The sequence below is a fragment of the Aquarana catesbeiana genome, linkage group LG11, assembly GCF_042186555.1.
Source record: "Aquarana catesbeiana isolate 2022-GZ linkage group LG11, ASM4218655v1, whole genome shotgun sequence".
NCBI classification, from domain to species: domain Eukaryota; kingdom Metazoa; phylum Chordata; class Amphibia; order Anura; family Ranidae; genus Aquarana; species Aquarana catesbeiana.
In genome coordinates, this window is record NC_133334.1 from 274784100 (window position 1) to 274800966 (window position 16867).

The 16867-nt window shown below is 46.7% G+C and overlaps 1 protein-coding gene across 1 annotated transcript in view; it reads left to right on the plus strand.

Moving 5' to 3' along the window:
- IST1 (IST1 factor associated with ESCRT-III) overlaps positions 1 to 16867 on the plus strand; it is a 20967-nt gene continuing 4100 nt past the window's right edge. Inside the window, exons 1-8 of the mRNA XM_073605860.1 lie at positions 1 to 151; positions 7534 to 7633; positions 8709 to 8889; positions 8976 to 9063; positions 10590 to 10673; positions 10774 to 10884; positions 11993 to 12181; positions 16530 to 16643. Of these exons, the coding sequence (XP_073461961.1) occupies positions 7546 to 7633; positions 8709 to 8889; positions 8976 to 9063; positions 10590 to 10673; positions 10774 to 10884; positions 11993 to 12181; positions 16530 to 16643 (855 nt within the window). The 5' untranslated portion in view covers positions 1 to 151; positions 7534 to 7545. The remainder of the gene's footprint in view (positions 152 to 7533; positions 7634 to 8708; positions 8890 to 8975; positions 9064 to 10589; positions 10674 to 10773; positions 10885 to 11992; positions 12182 to 16529; positions 16644 to 16867) is intronic.

Genomic DNA, 16867 nt, shown 5'->3' on the forward strand with positions numbered 1-16867 from the left:
GACGGACCAGCTGCTGCTCCCTTCTCTGGTCCCGCCTCCCGCCCTGCACATGACTGTGGTGTCAGCGGAGGGGCGGGGCTCCGATACAGTCAGGGGGAGACAGACAGGTAGAAGGAGGAAGAGGCCCATCACCCGGGAGAGGACACAGCCGGTCTGTATAGAGAATATATGTATATCAGTATATAGAGGAGTGTATATAGAATATAGGTGTATGGGAATATAGAGGAGTGTATATAGAATATAGGTGTATCAGTATATAGAGGAGTGTATATAATATATACTGTATGTATGTGTGTGTGTGGTCTGTATATAGATAATATATACTGTGTGTGTGTATGGAGCTATATGTACTTAGCATTAGTATATGTATACATAGTGTGTATATGGATAATAATATATACTGTATATATGTGTGTCTACATCCTACACACAAACACTCTGCACGAACCACCCATAAAATTATGACCACTGACAGGTAAAATTAATTATCTGGTTACAATTGCACCTGAAACTTCACAGGATAAATTAGGCAGCAAGTGAACATGTTGTTCCTGAAGTTGATGTGTTGAAAGCAGAAAAAAATGGGCAAGTGTCAGGCTGGGTTCACAACTATCTTCGCATGCGGCTCACAGCAGGGGGTCCGGTGCATCCCCATTCACCCTTTCAAGTCTGATTTTTGGGCTGAATTCGGACCTGAAACGGACCAAAAGACGCACAGGGCTCCTGTGCAAATTTGCACCGGAGCCGCAAAGGAGATGTGTGAACTGGCTCCATAGGGAGCCGGTCACAATCTCCTACCATGCAAATTGGATGCGAGTAAACCCGCATCCAATTCGCATAGGTGTGAACCCAGCCTAAGGGTTTGAACAACTTTTTGACAGGAAGCAGATTGTAGTAGCCGGACAACTGGGTCAGAGCAGTTCCAAAACTGCAGCTCTTGTAGGGGTGTTCCTGGTCTACAGGGGTCAGGACCGACCAAAAGTGGTCCAAGGAAAGAAATCCAGGGAACCAGCGTCAGGGTCATGGGAAGGCAAGGGTCATTGATGGAGACGGGGAGGGGAAGGCTCATTGATGGAGGCGGGGAGCGGGAGGCTCATTGATGGAGGCGGGGAGCGGGAGGCTCATTGATGGAGGCGGGGAGCGGGAGGCTCATTGATGGAGGCGGGAGGCTCATTGATGGAGGCGGGGAGGGGAAGGCTCATTGATGGAGACGGGGAGGGGAAGGCTCATTGATGGAGACGGGGAGGGGAAGGCTCATTGATGGAGACGGGGAGGGGAAGGCTCATTGATGGAGACGGGGAGGGGAAGGCTCATTGATGGAGACGGGGAGGGGAAGGCTCATTGATGGAGACGGGGAGGGGAAGGCTCATTGATGGAGACGGGGAGGGGAAGGCTCATTGATGGAGACGGGGAGGGGAAGGCTCATTGATGGAGACGGGGAGGGGAAGGCTCATTGATGGAGGCGGGGAACGGGATGGCTCATTGATGGAGACGGGGAGGGGAAGGCTCATTGATGGAGGCGGGGAACGGGAGGCTCATTGATGGAGGCGGGGAACGGGAGGCTCATTGATGGAGGCGGGGAACGGGAGGCTCATTGATGGAGGCGGGGAACGGGAGGCTCATTGATGGAGGCGGGGAACGGGAGGCTCATTGATGAGACGGGGGGGAAGGCTCATTGATGGAGACGGGGGGGAAGGCTCATTGATGGGGAGGGGAAGGCTCATTGATGGAGGCGGGGAACGGGAGGCTCATTGATGGAGACGGGGGGGGGGAAGGCTCATTGATGGAGACGGGGGGGGGGAAGGCTCATTGATGGAGACGGGGAGGGGAAGGCTCATTGATGGAGGCGGGGAACGGGAGGCTCATTGATGGAGACGGGGAGGGGAAGGCTCATTGATGGAGACGGGGGGGAGGCTCATTGATGGAAACGGGGGGGGGAAGGCTCATTGATGGGGAGGGGAAGGCTCATTGATGGAGGCGGGGAACGGGAGGCTCATTGATGGAGACGGGGAGGGGAAGGCTCATTGATGGAGACGGGAGGGGAAGGCTCATTGATGGAGGCGGGGAACGGGAGGCTCATTGATGGAGACGGGGAGGGGAAGGCTCATTGATGGAGGCGGGGAACGGGAGGCTCATTGATGGAGGCGGGGAACGGGAGGCTCATTGATGGAGGCGGGGAACGGGAGGCTCATTGATGGAGGCGGGGAACGGGAGGCTCATTGATGGAGGCGGGGAACGGGAGGCTCATTGATGGAGGCGGGGAACGGGAGGCTCATTGATGGAGGCGGGGAACGGGAGGCTCATTGATGGAGGCGGGGAACGGGAGGCTCATTGATGGAGGCGGGGAACGGGAGGCTCATTGATGGAGGCGGGGAACGGGAGGCTCATTGATGGAGGCGGGGAACGGGAGGCTCATTGATGGAGGCGGGGAACGGGAGGCTCATTGATGGGGAGGGGAAGGCTCATTGATGGGGGAGGGAAGGCTCATTGATGGAGGCAGGAAGGCTTGTTGATAGAGGCGGGTAGGGAAGGCTCGTTGATGAAGGCGGGGAGGCTCGTTGGTGGGGACAGGAAGGCTTGTTTCCTCAATGGTGGGGACGGGGGGGAGGGAAGGCTCGTTGGGGGGGAGGGGAGGGTGGGGTTGGTGGCCTGTGTAGTCCGATCCAATAGAAGAGCTACTGGATCACAAATTGCTGAAGAAGTGAAAGCGGAACTAAACCCTCCTGTCTTTTTCAACAAAGGAAACCTTGTCTCTGCCATTCATGTGGATGTTACTTGACACGCACCATCTACCTAAACATTGTTGGTGACCAAGTCCACCCCTTCATGGAGATGGCATTCCCTGGACAGCAGTGGCCTCTTTCAGCAAGAAAATGTGCCCTGCCAGGCTGCAAAAATGGTTTGAGGAACACAATAATGAGTTTGACTTGGCTTCCAAATTCTCCAAATCTCAACCCACTAAGCATCTGTGGGAGGTGCTGGAAAAACAGGTCCGATCCATGGAGGAGGCTCTTTCCTAATTTTTGGAGACGGAACTGTCTGATGTGCAAACCATAAAATTCAGACATGTACTGGAACATGGCAGCTGGTGAAAGGCGCCTGAGTCTAGCTGCTATGGGGAAGTGCTTAGTCTCTGTTCCAAAACCAAGGAAAAAACAATGTAATATATTGCAGCTCCTGAAAGTCAAGCAAAAGACCTCCCTTGTAGTGGGGCTGCACTTGTTTAGTCTATAGAAGCCTAAACAGTTTTACTTACCAATCCATGGCTCTCCTGGCAGACGGTGCTTCTCAGTGTTCAGGTAGTGGACCGTCTTTGGCGCCTCATGTCTAATGCAGGCCTATGGTTCCTGCATCAACCCTTTTGTAATGCACACGCATGGTAAGAGGTAGTTTCGCTCCTGAAGAAGAGATGGCTCCATTTTTGATCTGCTGAGAGTTATGTGACTCTTCTAGGCAGCCTCTTCACCCCTGATGCTGGACCATCTCACAGATGTGCCGAAATGGCCAATCGAAAAATTGAATTGTGTTCTAAGGCTGATCCATCTTATCCCACTGCTGTAGGCCCAGTCCTGGGAATATCTCCTGGTTTATGTGACTGTAGTGCAAGCAGGTCCTTCACTCGAAGAAATGACACCTCCATGTCATGAATAATGTAGAGGATACCTGTGTGTAGTGTTTCTGTTCTCTAGTTAGGCTCTCTATGGCCAGAAATAAGGGCGCCCATATTGCAGTATCTGTGAAGTTATCTCACTGGCTTGGTTCCCTGTGGTCACAATGGACATGCAATTTAATTTTATTTGTATATGGATCATGGACTAGTAATGATAAAGCTCGAAGAGGGTCTATGGATGGAGGCATAGAAATGGTAATGATGGAAGTTGGTCTATGGATGGCTGAGTAGAAATGAATAATGGATGTGGGTCTATGGATGGTGGAGTAGAAATGATAACGATGGAAGTGGGTTGTGGATGGTGGGATAGAAATGGTGATGATGGAAGTGGGTCTATGGATGGTGGGATAGAAATGATAATGATGGAAGTGGGTCTATATGGGTGATGGGATAGAAATGATAAAGGTGGAAGTGGGTCTATGGATGGTGGGATAGAGATGGAAGTGGGTCAATGGATGAAGGGATAGAAATGGTAACGATGGAAGTGGGTCTATATGGATGATAAATATGATAAAGGTGGAAGTGGGTCTATGGATGGTGGAATAGAAATGCTAGAGGTGGAATAAAGATGGAAGTGGGTCTATGGATGGTGGAATAGAAAATGCTAGAGGTGGAATAAAGATGAAAGTGGGTCTATGGATGGTGGAATTGAGATGGAAGTGGGTCTATGGATGGTGGAATAGAAATGCTAGAGGTGGAATAAAGATGGAAGTGGGTCTATGGATGGTGGGGTAGAGATGGAAGTGGGTTTATGGATGGTGGAATAATAAATGGTAATGATGAAAGGGGGTCTATGGATAGTGGGATAGAGATGGAAGGGGGTCTATGGATAGTGGGATAGAGATGGAAGGGGGTCTGTGGATTAGAGCTGCATGATTCTGGCCAAAATGAGAATCACAATTTTTTTGCTTAGAATAAAAAGATCACGATTCTCTCGCGATTCTTGCGACGTAATTATTTTTTTAGGAGAGAGATTAATTCAGAGAGATTGATTAATTGAGAGATTGATTAATTGAGCATTTACTGATTCTAGAAAAAAAAAAAAATATATAGCAGCTCGCATTTAGTCAGTGCTGCAGTCACGCTTGTGCTGGTGCACTGTATCCGAGACCTTTGGGAAGAAGAAACATACTTGCCCGACCAATCAAATTCTTCTTTGCTGAGTGACTGGCTCCAACTGCTTCCCCTCCGCTCCGAAACAGGGAAACGGGCAGCATCCCGGGGACACCATCGATCGGTGCACGCTTTTCAGCTCACATTCTTACAACAAATTGCTTGATGGTCAGAATCTCTCAAATCCGGAGTTGCGATCGTGGCGGGCGGAGAATCACAATAACAATTCTCCGATTAATCGTGCAGCTTTACTATGGATAGTGGGATGGAGATGGAAGGGGGTCTGTGGATGGTGGAATAGAAATGTGAGTAGCCTAGCCGTAGCAAGTGAACCCGAGTGTTTTTTTTTTTTTTTTTTCCTTCATTACTCCGAAGTCCCAGCACCACTGATTGATAAACAATAAAGATACCCCCAACAATTGTATTGCTAATTCAGGCAACTAATGTGCTGTTTACTTACAATGTAGTAGCAGTCAAATATTCCCAACGCACCAGTCACTTTTTCCTGTGTTGCTATGAAAGGCACCTACTTTTCCTTTCCTTCACATTTTAAAGAATAGTCCAGTTAGTACTGTAATGAAACTTTTATTATCACTATTATATTATTACACAGGATTATTATTGTATAGCGCCAACAGTTTACGCAACGCTTTACAATGTAGAGGGGGGGCAGTACAATTACTATACAGTTCGATATAGAAGGAATAGGAGGGCCCTGCTCATGAAGCTTATAATCTAAAGGGAGGGCGAGGTGGTACAAAAGGTATTAGCTGTGGGGGATGATCTGATGGAGGTGGACTGGGTACAGTTCTTAAGTGGAGGTGGGGTAGGCTTCCCTGAATGAGTGAGTTTTCGAGGATAGCCTAAAGGCAGACAGAGTAGGGGCTGACTGGACATAATGGGGCAGGGAGTTACAGAGTATGGGAGAGGCTCTGGAGAAGTCCTGGATGCGAGTGTGGCAAGGTTGCTAGAGAGGTCCTGGGAGGAGCGGGGAGGACCATTTGGGCGATATCTGCAGATGAGGATGGTGATGTAGCTGGGGGCGATGTTGTCGATGGCCTTGTATGTTGTGGTTAGTATTTCGAATTTTATACGATGGGGTAGGGGAAGCCAGTGAAGAGATTGGCAGAGCGGGGGGCAGCAGTCACAAATCGGTTAGTAAGGTGTATTAGACTAGCAGCATTCATAATAGACTGAAGGTGGGTTAGTCTGTGTTAAAGGTATGCTAGTGAGGAGGGAGTTGCAGTTGTCACGGTGGGAGATAGCCAAGGGGTGAATAAGTTGTTTTGTGGTGCCATTAGTCAGGAAGGGGCAGATTCTGAAAATGTTGCGGAGGTTAAAGCGGCAAGAGGTAGCTAATGATTGGATGTGGGTGATGTAGTAGAGGTCAGAGTCTAGGATTACACTGAGCACCCTGGCATGTGTGGAGGGACCAATGGTTGTGCCGTAGATCTCAATGGTAAAGTCCTTGATGGGGGAGGGGGGGGGGGGATCGGAGAGGAGGAAATATTACAAGCTCAGTTTTAGAAAGATTGAGTGTGAGGAAGTGGTGTGACATCCATACTTATATGTCAGTCAGTATGTTTTGTGATACGTGAGGGGGGTGAGTTGAGGAGTCGAGAGATAGATCTGGGTGTTGTTAGCATAGAGGTGCTATTGGAAGCCATGGGAGGTTATCAGCTGCCCCAGGGAAGAGGTATAGGTAGGGCCAATAATTTGGGGTACCCCAACAGAGGAAGAAGAGCGGAGGAGATGGTGTTGTATATGACACAGAAGGTGCGCTGAGATAGGTAGGAGGAGGCCAACAGAGTGGAGTTTGGTGAGGAGTGGGTGGGCAACGGTGTTGAAGGCAGCAGAAAGGTCTAAGAGTATGAGTATGAGTATGGAGTAGTGTCAGTTGATTTTAGCAGTTAGTAGGTTGTTGGTGAGTTTTAGTATGGCAGTTCCAGTGGAATGTTGTTGGGGGAAGCCGGATTGTAGGGGATTGAGAAGGTTGTTGCCAGTGAGGTAGGAGCTCATACGGTTGTGGACAAGGCGTTCAAGAAGCTTAGAGGCAAGCAGGAGCAGGAAGGGAAATGGGTCTTAAGTTATTCAAACGGATGGGGTCCAGTGAGGATTTTTTTGAGTATGGGGGCAACCAGTACATGTTTGAGCGGGGAGGGAAATGTGCCTGTAGAGAGATAGAGAGAAAGAGTGAGGGGGGTTTGAAGATGAGGGTTTAGGATCGAGCTGGAAGGTGGTTGCAGTAATTGTGAGGGGGACAGGCTCCAGGGTACAGGTGGTGAGGTGGCCCGTGGAAAGGAGTTTGGCAGCTTCCTCAGTGGTAAAACTTTTCTGGTCATTTCTTATTAGCAATACTGCATGTCTGATTTCATGGTGATATATCAGTATATTATACAAATTCCCTGGCCATGTTGTCCTGGTAGGCGAGTTGTGTGGTTGCTGTATTGGATTTATGGGTGGACCAAGATTCAAAGGTTAGCTTGGATGCTATCAGCATTTGTCATTCTTTTCTTTATCTAAACCTATGTCCAGTTCCTTATGCAGTGTGTGTGTGTCTATCTATATATGTATGTATACTACCAAAAGTATTGGGACGCCTGCCTTTACACGCACATTCCCTTTTTATAGCGTCCCAGTCTTAACATCCTAATGCTTTTCACAATATAGTGTGTGTGTATATATATTTTATTATGACTTCATTTAGATTTCATGATCTTTTCACAATTTATCTTCACCTCTCTTGGCAGTGATTGGACATCATGTTGGGTTCCGGGTTTAAAGCCGAGCGGCTTCGCGTGAATCTGCGACTTGTGATAAACCGGCTGAAGCTCCTGGAGAAGAAGAAGAGTGAGTTTTTCTTGTACCATTGGTCCTTTTTACATGCCGGAATCCAATAACTGAGGAGCCCTGAATAGATGAGGGGTTGCTTGCTACTTTTTCCAGACTATTGGGTCCATTGTACCATACTGAGGTTAACGCTTTGTAAGCTTGTTTGTGATAGGTTGCTACAGACTGCTTCTTTGTTGCCACCAACAACCTGCTTTCTTGTACAGGATGATCTCACTGATTCTAATAGTAATAGTATATGCTAGGAGCCTCCTCCTTGGCTGTGAATGGTCATATGTAGTTTAGTGTAGTAGCTCTTGCCAGAAATTTTCATAAACAAGAATATAGCAGAAGTTCTCAGATGTGTTTTTTTTTTTTTTTTTTTTTCTTTTTTAGGCCTCATGCACACCGGACATTTTGCTATCTCTCCTAGACGCCTTTCCTCCAGCCAGCAGTGTTTTTTTGGGCCGAAAAAAACGCTTGATGCTTGTAAACGTGTGTTAATTAATTTCATTGGCCATAATAATTATTCTGGCCATTGAAATTAAAGGAGAAGTCCAGACTGAGCTTTTTAGGCTGGGCTTCTCCTATGGGTCACAGGAGTGCAATTCGTTTTCCCCTCCAGTATACCAATTTTTGGCGGAGAGCAGTCTGAAGCCTGCTGTGGTCACCAGTATCAGTCCAAGGTAGCGCGTCATCCCGACAATGGAAGTCCGGATCCGCCAGCTGCCTGGACTGATGGCAGTCTCTGCGTCCCAGCGAGCCATTGATATGCCCCCCCGCCCCTCCACAGCTCAGCGCTCCAATGAGCGTGGAGGAGCAGAGCAGGAGAGATGCTGATTGACAGGCAGCATCTCTCCGCTTGGGGAGGATAGAGAAAGGTGATGTTCGGTGGCTCGGTTCTCAGTGCAGAGGTGGCGGGGGGACCAATGCTGGGTAAATATGAATTTTAAAAAAACAAAAAACCTCATACTTCTCTTTTAATTAACGCTAAAGGCACCTAGCGCTAGGGCACCTTTTTAGAGGCGTTTACAAAACAAAAGGATGGGTGTTTGGGTACAGCCCTGATTTATTTATTTTTTCTGTGTCCCCGCAGCTGAGCTGGCACAGAAAGCGAGGAAGGAGATCGCTGATTATTTGTCCACTGGAAAGGATGAAAGAGCGAGGATCCGGGTGGAGCACATCATCCGAGAAGATTACTTGGTGGAAGCCATGGAGATCCTGGAGTTGTACTGTGACCTACTGCTGGCCCGATTTGGGTTAATCCAGTCCATGAAGTAAGACTCTACATTCTGCCTGATAGGCCATACATTAAAGCATTGATGGGGTTCAATGTTTCTGATTCCGTCTCCTTCCATTGTAGAGAGCTGGACCCTGGCCTGTCTGAAGCGGTCTCCACCCTCATCTGGGCGGCTCCACGACTTCAAACAGAGGTTTCTGAGCTCAAGACAGTGAGTTAAAGGAGTTGTCTACTTTGCTAGAATAGATTCTATTCCCATCACCTCTCAAACTTTGATGGTTATCATAATGACATAATTAAAAAAAAAAATATTGGTTTTAGAAAAATGAATAAGCAGCTTGTGGCACTTTAGTTTGTTTTGGCCATAAGAAGACCACAGCTACAGTAGAAAAGCCTGTCCCCCGCCCCCCCACTGCTATCTGCTATGTGTGTGACAACAGTGGTCTCCTTGTGGTGGTCTGACACCACGTTCACATGAGTTGCATCTCTCCTTACAGCAGAGCTCACACTCCTGGCTGATTAGGGAGCTCTATCTCTGACTCAGCAGGAGGTCTATGGTTCCGATGCAGAGGCACCACTGCTTACACACATAGCAAAACAAAATTTTCCACTTCCCTTAGCACAGTGGTCTCCAAACCTGCAGCCTGTGGGCCGGATGCGGCCCTTTGCTTGCCTTTATCCGGCCCTCGGGGCGCCGTTTCTTGCGCGCTGGCGCAGACGGTGGGGCGCCGTTCCTTGCACGCTGGCGCCGACGGTGGGGTGCTGTTCCCTCCCCCTCTAATACTAATGGGGCACTATTTCCCCCCTCCCCTCTAGTACTAATGGGGTACTATTTCCCCCCCTCCCCTCTAGTACTAATGGGGTACTATTTCCCCCCCTCCCCTCTAGTACTAATGGGGTACTATTTCCCCCCCTCCCCTCTAGTACTAATGGGGTACTATTTCCCCCCCTCCCCTCTAGTACTAATGGGGTACTATTTCCCCCCCTCCCCTCTAGTACTAATGATGGGGTACTATTTCCCCCCCTCCCCTCTATTACTAATGATGGGGTACTATTTCCCTCCCTCCCCTCTAGTACTAATGATAAGGTACTATTTCCCTCCCTCCCCTCTAGTACTAATGATGGGGTACTATTTCCCCCCCTCCCCTCTAGTACTAATGATGGGGTACTATTTCCCCCCCCTCCCCTCTAGTACTAATGATAAGGTACTATTTCCCCCCCTCCCCTCTAGTACTAATGATGGGGTACTATTTCCCCCCCTCCCCTCTAGTACTAATGATGGGGTACTATTTCCCCCCCTCCCCTCTAGTACTAATGATGGGGTACTATTTCCCCCCCTCCCCTCTAGTACTAATGATGGGGTACTATTTCCCCCCCCCCTCCCCTCTAGTACTAATGATGGGGTACTATTTCCCTCCCTCCCCTCTAGTACTAATGATAAGGTACTATTTCCCCCCCTCCCCTCTAGTACTAATGATGGGGTACTATTTCTTCTAGTACACCATATAGGCACCACTTCCCTTTTTTTTTTTTTTTTTCTCCCCCTGACGCTGGTGCCTTTTCTACTTTTATTGGCCACTCCGGCCCCCCTAAAGTCTGAAGGACAGTAAACTGGCCCTTTTTGTTCAGAAACTTTGGAGACCCCTGCCTTAGAACATTCCAGAAGGTAGGAAATGACTAATGGTGATTGGGTTTCCTTCTCTAACAAGTGATATTCCCTTCTCCTTCTTCCTGCAGGTTGCTGATCAGCTATGCGCCAAGTACAGTAAAGAGTACGGCAAACTGTGCAGGACAAACCAGATTGGAACAGTCAACGATCGGGTATGGAGGGAAGCGTTTATGCATTTATTGTCTCATTTCATGATAAACACAGACCTCCCATAAGTTGGAAGATAAATGGTAACCTGTTCTTTCCCCTTAGCTGATGCACAAGCTGAGTGTGGAGTCCCCACCTAAAATCCTGGTGGAGAGATACCTGATCGAGATCGCCAAGAATTACAATGTTCCGTATGAGCCGGATTCTGTCGTAATGGTAGGTGAAGATCCTGTTAAAGCAGTAGTAAGTCGCTGGGTGTTTTTTTTTTTTTTTTCTTTTCTGACCTGAAAGGTGATGTCATAATGTGCTAGTGTGCATCGCATCAAAAGTTTCCATCCCCCGGAATGATTGGCCGTGGTACTGACACAGAAGGTGACACACACACAGGTTACAATGGCAATTAAAGGTTAATTTCCCACATCTGTGGCTTTTTAAATTGCAGTTAGTGTCTCTATAAATAGTCTATGCGTTTGTTAGCTCTTGGGCTCGGTTCACACCGGTACGATGCGGGGAAATCCTGCGAATCCAGTGCAGGTTCCCGCATCGCATCTGAATCGCTGGTGGTTCACACTGCCCTCTGCGAACCGCTGCGGGTGTCAATACAAAGTTAATGACACCCCCCCCAGATCGGATCGCAGTGCGAACTGTGAATTCGGAAAGGAATCGGATCACATGTGATCCGATTCTGCTGCGTACAAAAAAAAAAAAAGGGTCCTGCACGAGTTTGGTCCGAATGCGATGCGAATTCAGCCATACAGCTTGTACGACTGGATTCACATCGCACAGACCTCGCAGGTGATCTGCACAGCAATGCGATGTCTGGCATCGCACCAGTGTGAACCAGCCCTTTTCGTGGAATCACCGATACCGAGCCATAAGGAGCAAAATAGAACTGTCAAAAGACCTGCATAACAAGGTAAATGGTACTTTAAGATGGAAAAGAATCTAAAGATCTCAATATGCAAGTCAAGTGTCATTTTAATTTGTTTGCTTGTTGCCATTATTTGTTTTAGGATTGCACCATTCTGTTATGACCTTCAGTTACAGAATATGAATCCCATAAGAAATAAAAGAAATCTGTTTTGTCTGCTCATTACCGGTTACATTTGCCTAACATGATGGCTGAGACAGATCACTGAGTACTTTATAAAACATGTTTGTGAATCTTGATAATTACTCGTTCACACCGCATAGCTTTTCATTCTAAACTACCTCCGCCATGCTCTTCTCTGTCTAGGAATATTCGACCTTCCATATAGAACCAGTCAGTTTGTGTCATGTGACTTGGTGTTTTTTTTTTTTTTTTTCCTTTTTATGCTTGAAGGCCGAGGTTCCCACTGGTATAGAGGCAGACCTTATAGATGTCGAATTTTCAGATGAAAAAAAGCGAGGAGGAGGAGGAGGTGGTGGCGGCAGCGGTGGAGGAGGTTTTGCAGCGCCATTGCCAACAATGGGTGCCATGCAGATGCCCACTCCCACGATTCCTTTTTCCTACCCTCCACCTGCTGGTCCGGTATGTGTATTTGTTTTTTATATTATTTTATTTTAAAAAAAAAAGGGGTATGCAATATATTGTATTTACTGCAGGAACAAAAATGATATACAGAATAGATTGACACAAAGACAATGGTTACATTGCAAAAAAACAAAATACATTGCAGTGTCTTCTATTCATTACATGGAAACCTCTGGTAGTATCCTTAGTACTATCTCCGAATATTCATTAGGATGGCTCTCAAAGTAACCCCAGAGAAATACTAGAGAATAAGAAGGGAACAGGGGAAGATTAGGGGATTATAGTCAAAGTAGAGGGGGAAAGGTGTGTTGGAATAGAGGAGGGGTTAGGAGGAGGTTATATCAACCAAGGGCCCCCTTAGGTCTGAAAGACCGTAAACTGGCCCCTGTTTAGAAAGTTTGGAGACTCCTGGTATATAGCATCAATAACATACAGTATACAGTACTGTGTTCCGGCAGCGGGATGCGTCTTCCCATCCTGTGGGGGCGCTGTATATACTGTACATAGTATCATTTACATACAGTATACAGTGCTGTGTTCCTGCAGTGGGATGCATCTTCCCGTCCTGCGGGGGCGCTGTATAAACTGTATATAGCATCAATTACATACAGTATACAGCGCTGTGTTCCGGTAGCGGGATGGTATTCCCATCGTCCTCCTGCTACAAAATCAAGTTGGGTTGAGCACTACTCCAGTCTTTTACAGGAAACCTTGTATTTCATCAATGAATACAGGGCATCCTCTGATTGGCTGAGATGGAGAGGTGGGTGTATGTCGTGATCTCCACCTCAGCCAATCAGAGGAAGCCATGTGTTAAACTCGAACAAGAAGAGGGATTTCAGACGATACTAAGCTAAGCAGGGCAATAACTTCTCTGAACAAATGAATGGGGTGGGCAACTACATGGAAAATGAGGTTCAATGTAGAAAAATGTAAAATAATGCATTTGGGTGGCAAAAATATGAATGCAATCTATAGACTGGGGGGAGAACCTCTGGGGGAATCTAGGATGGAAAAGGACCTGGGGGTCCTAGTAGATGATAGGCTCAGCAATGGCATGCAATGCCAAGCTGCTGCTAACAAAGCAAACGGAATATTGGCATTAAAAAAGGGGATCAACTCCAGAGATAAAACGATAATTCTCCTGCTCTACAAGACTCTGGTCCGGCCGCACCTGGAGAATGCTGTCCAGTTCTGGGCACCAGTCCTCAGGAAGGATGTACTGGAAATGGAGCGAGTACAAAGAAGGGCAACAAAGCTAATAAAGGGTCTGGAGGATATTAATTATGAGGAAAGGTTGTGAGCACTGAACTTATTCTCTCTGGAGAAGAGACGCTTGAGAGGGGATATGATTTCAATATATAAATACTGTACTGGTGACCCCACAATAGGGAGAACTTTTTTGCAAAAGGGAGTTTAACAAGACTCGTGGCCACTAATAAAAATGAGAAGAAAAGCGGTTTAACCTTAAACTACGTAGAGGGTTCTTTACTGTAAGAGCGGCAAGGATGTGGAATTCCCTTCCACAGGCGGTGGTCTCAGCGGGGAGCATCGATAGTTTCAAGAAACTATTAGATAAGTACCTGAATGACCGCAACATACAGGTGTATATATAATGTAATACTGACACATAATCACACACATAGGTTGGACTTGATGGACTTGTGTCTTTTTTTTAACCTCACCTACTATGTAACCATATACAATCCTTATGTAGACCTACAGTATGCATGTTTAAATGTGAGAAAAAAAAAATAACTTAAAGGGGTTGTAAACATTCAGGTTTTTTTCACCTTACTGCATCCTATGCAATAAGGTGAAAAAACACCTTGCAGTGACCGAGCCCCGTATTTCCCTTGGCGGAGACGCGCTCTCCCTCTCTCCAGGGGGTCCCGGCTTTTGATTGGATAGATTGATAGCAGCGCAGCCATTGGCTCCTGCTGCTGTCAATCAAATCCAATGACGCGGGGATCGGGGGGCGGGGCCGAGTCCGGCATCCGTGTCTATGGGCGCAAATGCTGCACTCAGGAGCACGCCCGCAAGGTAACCCCCTTGGGGAAACTCTTCTCCTAGGGGGTTATCTGAAGCGGGGAGGAGCCGCGAGAGCTGCCAGGGGACCCCAGAAGAGGCTGATCGGGGCCACACTGTGCAAAACGAGCTGCACAGTGGAGCTAAGTATGATATGTTTGTAAACCCTCGTGTTTTTTTTTTTTTCTTTTAAATAACAATCACTTAGTCTTAAAAAAAATCTGGCCCTGCTGCAAGTTAATGGCATATTGTGCTAGTTCGAATTGCATACTAGCACATTATGACAGACCTACCTGTAAAACGGGTCCCTCCAATGGGGCACTGTCACTGCCGACGGGTTCCACCTTTTGTCTGGCCTTCCTTCCAGGTTCACGGGCTCCGGACGTTTGTCGGAACCGCGATGACGTCACTCCCGCACATGTGCACTGGAGCCACAGCCGCAGCACAGAGCTCTGGCTTGACGATACATTCAGTGTACCCCCAATTCAGAGCGCAGTGTGCATGCGCCGGTGACGTCACCGGGTGCAGAACATGTGCACGTTTTTTAGGAGATATTCCTTGTACCTACAGGTACAGTAGCTCCCTAAACCTCTTATGTTTATAGAGAACAATAGGAAAGCGCTGCCATGTACTCTTGTTTAATGCATAAGAATTAATATTGGAATTTTACCCCAAGATTGTAAAATTGGCCATTTTTAGTTTTCAAATTTGTTTATACAATATTATAGGAGATACTTTAACCACTTCCAGCCCATGGACGTCATATGACGTCCTGGGCTTTGGGCGGGTATATCTGAATGATGCCTGTAGTTACAGACATCATTCAGATATTGCCGGTTTCAGCCGGCGAATCTCTACACCATAGGAACGATCATAGCGGCCGTTCTGCCGCTTGATCGTTCCTATGGGAGGCGAGAGGGGACGTCGTCTCCCCCCCCCCGCCGCCCTCCGGTGCTTGCTCCGACTCACCGTTACGATCGGTGAGGCGGAGAGTGGATCCACCGGCGCCGGATGTAGATCGTAGAGATTTCCGGCGGATCAGATGGTCCCCGGAGTCTCTATGATCGTCGGAGGCCGGGCGCGATGTTATGACGTCACGCCCGGCCTCTCCATTAAAAAAAACAGCGCCGCTTCGGCTGGGAAGCGGCGATCGTTTTATTTATTTTTTTTTTATTTCAGTCTTCCCAGCCTAGTGGTGAGATATGGGGTCTTATTGACCCCATATCTCACTATTAAGAGGACCTGTCATGTTATATTGCTATTACAAGGGATGTTTACATTCCTTGTAATAGGAATAAAAGTCATCAATTTTTTTTTTTTTTTCAAAAAAGTGTCAAAATAAAAAAAAAATATATATATATATATATAACAATAAAAAAAAAAAATTTTTTTTAGAGCGCCGCTGTCCCTGTGTGCTCGCACGCAGAAGCAAACGCATACGTAAGTCCCGCCCATATGAAAACGGTGTTCAAACCATACATGTGAGGTATCGCCGCGAACGTTGGAGCGAGAGCAATAACTTTGGCCCTAAACCTCCTCTGTAACTCAAAACATGTAACCAGTAAAAAAATTTCAAGCGTCGCCTATGGGGATTTTTAAGTACCGAACATTGGCGCCATTCCACGAGCGTGTGCAATTTTGAAGCGTGACATGTTAGGTATCTATTTACTCGGCGTAACTTCATCTTTCATAAAATGCAAAAACATTGGGCTAACTTTACTGTTTTTTGGTTTTTCTTTTAAACACAAAACAGTTTTTTTCCCCAAAAAAACGCGTTCGAAAAATTCCTGCGCAAATACTGTGTGAGATAAAAAGTTGCAACAAACGCCATTGTATTCTCTAGGGTCTTTGCTAAAAAAAACATATATAATGTTTGGGGGTTCTATGTAATTTTCTAGCAAAAAAATGATGATTTTTACATGTAGGAGAGAAATGTCAGAATTGGCCCGGTATTGAAGTGGTTAAATCAACAGACATTTCTACTTAGGGTTACTGATAGTTATGGTATTTCATGTTAGAAATTTCACAACATTTCAGGAATGAAGCTTGCATTATACACAGACTGAGATGAGTTGTATTACCTGCAGAAGTTGACTCTGTTAGCTAGATATCAACTTAAATTCTGAACACTTAAACACAAATGCCATTGATACTGTTTGTATTAGGATATGTCTTCATTTATGTATATCAGTTATCAGACTGGAAAATGTATCTCATTTCTGTCTTTGTTCTTTTTATTCTCTCTTTGAAATAAAATTTTATATTTGAAAAAAAATCAACAGACATTTCATGTACTTCTCCAATCATATTGTAATAGGAGACTTTCAATGGACCTGCCGTGGGAATGTACCAGCCTTTTGGCAACCAGCATCCTCCACCGATTGGACTTATGCCACCACCGATCCCATCCATGCCTCCTACATATGAATTTGTAAGTAGTGAGGGATGGCTCCTCCTTCTCTTTTACTGGACTTATGTTTCCTTTATTAGATCATGTTACAACTGTAATTCAGTGTTTATAACAAGTGAGACGGGCCCTCCAGAACCCCCTTGTGACGCTTAAAGGCGAATTCCAGGAATTTATTTTGTAATAAAAAAAAAAAAACAAAGGCACACTATGAATTAAGTTCAGCAAGGTGCATGACACCTCCTGGG